The sequence below is a fragment of the Medicago truncatula genome, chromosome 6 (assembly GCF_003473485.1).
Source record: "Medicago truncatula cultivar Jemalong A17 chromosome 6, MtrunA17r5.0-ANR, whole genome shotgun sequence".
NCBI classification, from domain to species: domain Eukaryota; kingdom Viridiplantae; phylum Streptophyta; class Magnoliopsida; order Fabales; family Fabaceae; genus Medicago; species Medicago truncatula.
The window spans coordinates 21,719,670-21,724,678 of NC_053047.1; the positions used below are offsets into that span (position 1 = coordinate 21,719,670).

Consider the following 5,009-nt stretch of genomic DNA (forward strand, 5'->3'; position numbering starts at 1 on the left):
AAGAAAAATAAATAATATTTAAAGTAGGTAGAATGTGTAACATGAAGTATTTCAATAAACAAAGAGGAGTGACTAAAATGCTTTGCTGATTCATATAATTAAATAATGGTTTGCTGATCAAGCAAAGTTGTACACTAGTCATCTCCTGTCCCTCTCATAATAATACTTTTGACAACAATTTGTATCTGCACAAATTACATCTCTCTTTTTAAGAAGTTTGAGTTGGCCATCTCTTTTGAACTTCGGAGCCATGACAACTAGGAAATGAATATGACCCATCAGCGAATAGAAGGAATTTCGTGACGAGGTTTAAGGTTTTTTTTTGTTAATCCTTTTTCAAGGAAGAATGTCTCGGTATTTGATTATGAGGTAAGTATAATATTAATAATTGTTTAATTCAATTCAGATTATCTAAAACGATTCATCGTACTAATTAACCACTTGAGCTGAATCAATTTTTTATGAGAGATGGTTTTTAATTAAGTCATTATAGTACACATTAGGTGGTATCGACAATAAACCAGACAAAACTTGATCACATGTAGGGTGACCTTGGCACCTGGGGTGTCCGGGTGTGTTTTTTGTGAGGATCCAGTTGAGTTGAGTCGGCGGAGCATTTGCATTATGGACATCTAAAATGTACTTATAAATGGGAACGATGGTAGCATATGCTACCTTTTTTATTTATTAAATTATACTTTTTTAAAAGAAAAGAAATTAAATTAAGATATCAAATTAGGAAGACTATAAATTAAATTAGAGGTCACCACTTGAAAAAAAGGTTGAAGGAAAATATTTAGTGATGTGTCAGATATAACCATGTTAAGAACCGCTAGAAAATCTATCTAAAAAACGATGTTATAGATGTTTAATTAAGAAATCTGCTCTTCTCCCAACAAAACTTTCTAAAATATCCAATGTTATACTCAACGTGAGTTAACTCAGGTAGCGTGGATTAACTCACGCAGAAGTTAAACATGAAAAAACACCCACACAATAAAGTTTGGTTGGAAGTGAGCAAAACGTGACGTGAGAAGAGCAAAATTATTTAACTAAATCAATATATCTATTCATTCCAATGGGAAGTGCCCAAAGTTTGACCCAGACAGTAGGTAGGTGCCATGACTATTATGGAAGCCAAAATGAATCTACCATTACCATGAGAATCTCTAATCAATCCCCCATAAATAGATAACCCGGATAACTTTTTAACCTTCTTGTGGTGGAGAAGCCCTCATTAAGGTTGGAAGAGGATAAAATGAAATTAGCACCTAAATTGAAGAATATTCAAGCGTTCATCACCAATTTATAAGTCACATTACATAAAGCATGTCAGACCAACACTCTTTGATATTCGAGATATGAAGGTCTCATTAGAATGTTGGGTATGACTCAGATCATCAAAGCATGTTTATCTTGAGTATGATTATTTACTAAAATATTATTTTGTATATAGATGTACCTAATTCTAACTTTTCATATTTTAAAATAAATAATAATAATAATAATAATAATAATAATAATAATAATAATAATAAATATAGCTAGTAATTTGAAACATGATTTACATTTACGGATATTTTATCCTAAAAGTTGCTTGGAAAGAGGTAGTATACTACTTACATATTACCAACCAACAAAATTCTTCCATCAAGATTCAAACCATATATTTACGAAAGCTATTTGGAAAGAGATAATACTTACATATTGCATTATTGCCAATCAATGAAATTCTCTCATCAAAATTCAAACCATATATTTACCAAATGAGTTGTATTTTTACCAACTTGATCAACCTATTGTTAAAGGCCCCATATTAGACAAAATATGGTTTTGATATGTGTTTATAAGTGGGGGTAATCTCCATCTTACAAAGTGATTTTATAACAATGTGTTAGTCCAAATTTCAACATGATATTAGATCCTATCTAAGATCTACCTTCGGAATTCTGTATTGCAACGCGTCATGCCCATTACGTCCGAACATGAGGGGTGTGTTTGAAATTCCACCTTTATTGTGACCTTCCCCTAGTCACGTAATTGCGACATTTGAGTTGCCTCATGTTGGCTTGCCTTGTATTGGCTTTGAAAGGGTGAATTTAGTCCTACATCGGTTATATATGAAAGTTTTGTAGGAATGAATTATACCCCAACTTTCAATATGGTATCAGAGCCAATCGAAAATCCATCCTTAGAATTCCACATTGCCACACTTCTTATTTTTAAGATAAAATATGGTATGAGCATGTTATAAGTAGAGACAATAATCACTTCACAAACCCATTTTATGGGAGGTTTTACGAGACTTATCTTACACTATATTGTTATTAATGTTTTGATATTTATTTATATTTCACATAAAGTACTACTTTTTAATTTTAAAAATACCAAAAGCCATTTGATCCGCTTATCGTTTACTACCAACCTCTGTCAAAATTTACACTTCACAAGCAATAACAACTGGCATCTATATTGTCACAGTCACATGAACCATTTGAGTAATAGTAAAACAAAAGGAAAAAAACAAAATAATACTGCACTGAAATAAAGTGAAGATTATAATCATTCGTACAACAAAATTACTAAGATAACAATGTTTTATTTGTGTATTATGAATAGCAATCTTGAAAAAGCTTAGTTACCAATTGCTTCACTAGATTGAAAACTAAGAGTAATAGAGAAAAATAGAAGACTCAATTATTAATTGTTGTGAATTATTCTCATCTATTTAAAACCCATTTTCATCTTGGTAATTGAAGATTAATCAATGCTTAAAAAAGATCTTGAACATTAGATTTGAATATAAATTACAGAAAGTAAATAAAAGGCAACAAAAAAAAAAATTATAAACAATTTTTGCAGCTTACACTGGCTTCTCAATAATCAATATAGAAAAATAAGCCAAATAAAAATTAGAAAAATAAAATAAAATCAAGAGTTTTTTTTTTTTTTTTTTTTTTATAAAAAAAACATAATAATTATGATTTCCTTTTATTTCTTCTCCTCTTTCTTTTCCTCTTTCTTCTCTTCTTTCTTCTCTTCCTTTTTCTCTTCTTTTTTCTCTTCCTTCTTCTCTTCTTTCTTTTCTTCTTTCTTCTCTTCTTTTGCAGGACCAACAGATACAATATCAACTTTTCCTACTTTTTTCAGCTTCTTCACAATTTTTACTGTATCCATTGAACCAATCACTGTCAACTTTTGCTCCTTTACATCTGCTACAATTGAATCAACCCCTATTCATCAAAATCCACAACAATTCAATAGATCAGCCTTTGATTTATTAAATAACATTTTTTTTTTCTATAAATATAAATTATTTGTATTAAATTTTTTTGTTAAATAAATTTCTTACCATAAATATCTGCAGCTGCTTCTATAGCTTTTTGCTTGGTTTTGTCATCTGTCATAGTTAACACCTTTAACACAACCTTCTGCTTTGAATCAATCCAATGAAAGAATAAGAGAATGAAAAAAAAAATGGTATATAAACAATCAAAATTAGTAAATAAAAAAAAAAATTTAAAATTATTTCTTTTAAACATACATATAATTTAATTAAATATATAGCTAAATCATGAGGATTTACATAAGGAATCTAAGAACAAAATTAAATTAAATAGGATAGGATAGGATATGAAAGAAGCAATATACCTGAGCCATTTGAAGAGGAGTTAGAACTTAGAAGGGGTGTGAAAACAAGAAAGAAAATGAAGGTTAAGAGAATTTTGATGAGGCTTTTGTAGTACCTATATAGTAGTTAGTGGGTAAAGGGTTTGAGATTTTGGAATTGATTTTTCTTTTATTTGTGCGTGTGACTGTGTGAGTCACATCAAAACAGATGGACCCTTATAAATGCAACTTTTTTTTCCGTGCTGCATTGTGGAATTCAATTTTTTTTTTTGGTCAAATGACACAATGCATTGTGCAATTGAATTCATGAACAACACAAGGGAAAATTGTTACGAGGGCTTGACATTGTGATATCATCTTGTAAGCCATATTGATTAATTATATAGTGTTAGATTACCTCAACTTGTAACAACGGTTTTTGACGGTTCAACCATTTCAATCACAACAATATTGGCTTCTAAATCTTCATTTAGCATGATATATATTGGTCGTAATTTGCATAAGTATAAAAGATTTGTTTACTCTCCGAAACTGTGTAAGCTCTTATTTGTACACGGAATTCGTTCCATGATTTTAAAAAAGTTGTGAGGTGGTGGAAGCTGATTGATCTTTAAAATAATGACTCAGTTTTTAGAACGCGTCTGGAGTGTTTCGTTTAGAGGAAAGTTATTTTGGGTTGAGTGGTGGCAATGGATAGTTATGAATAGATTTTGTTTTTTAGGGGTGGTTTCTTGAAGGGGTCTGTTTTAGGTGGTGATGTTTATTTTGGTGGATGTTGTCAGGTAGGGTTTGACTATCTTCAAGAAAAAAAAAGGTAGGGTTTGACTAGTTGTTTTGTGTGAAGGAGTTTTTTATGGTGTTTATTTTTTTTGGTGTTCCGCTTATATACGGTGTCTTTCATTTGTATTATCTGTTTCACCGATCTTTGTTCGTCTTGAGCAGAGATCTGATTTTTAATAAAATTTGCTGATTAAAAAAATAAAAAAAAAGAGTTGGACCTTGTTGTAAATTAATACTTAATAATCTTTCAGGAGTATATTTTGAATGGTAGATGTAGCATAAGTAGAAGAAATACCAGGGCCCGTCTACTTTGACTTTTTATCATTTTCTAATGTCAGTTTTTATTATGGAAAATTAATTTAATTTTATCTACAGCATAAAAAAAAATATTTTTTATTTTTTAGTGATAATTTCATATATTTTTATAAAAAAGTCATAATAATTTTTTTTTTCTTGTTTTACTGTTTAATGTATGATAATATTAATAATTAACAAAGTTAAATCAATAATTACAACTGAATATGTTTATGACAATTTTTTTTTATCGAATGTGTATGACAATTCTTAAAGATCAAGATAAATCACTGTCTAAAGTTTGT

At 29.6% G+C, this 5,009-nt stretch overlaps 1 protein-coding gene across 1 annotated transcript; it reads right to left on the minus strand.

Annotated features, from left to right (window-relative positions):
- Positions 1–2,988: 2,988 nt before the first annotated feature.
- On the minus strand, positions 2,989–3,810 carry LOC25496344 (heavy metal-associated isoprenylated plant protein 39). Its single transcript, XM_013596651.3, has 3 exons — positions 3,652–3,810; positions 3,353–3,431; positions 2,989–3,233 (listed from the first exon to the last, which is right to left on the minus strand). Exons 1-3 carry the CDS (start codon positions 3,658–3,660, stop codon positions 2,992–2,994), a joined length of 330 nt encoding a protein of 109 aa, XP_013452105.1. The 5' UTR covers positions 3,661–3,810; the 3' UTR covers positions 2,989–2,991.
- Between the last annotated feature and the right edge of the window lie 1,199 nt (positions 3,811–5,009).

Bases quoted from the DNA above. Each gene is read 5' to 3' on its own strand.
- LOC25496344 (XM_013596651.3), bottom strand. The intron at 3,234-3,352 runs GTAAGAAATTTA...TTTGATGAATAG, and splicing joins AGCAGCTGCAGATATTTATG to GGGTTGATTCAATTGTAGCA.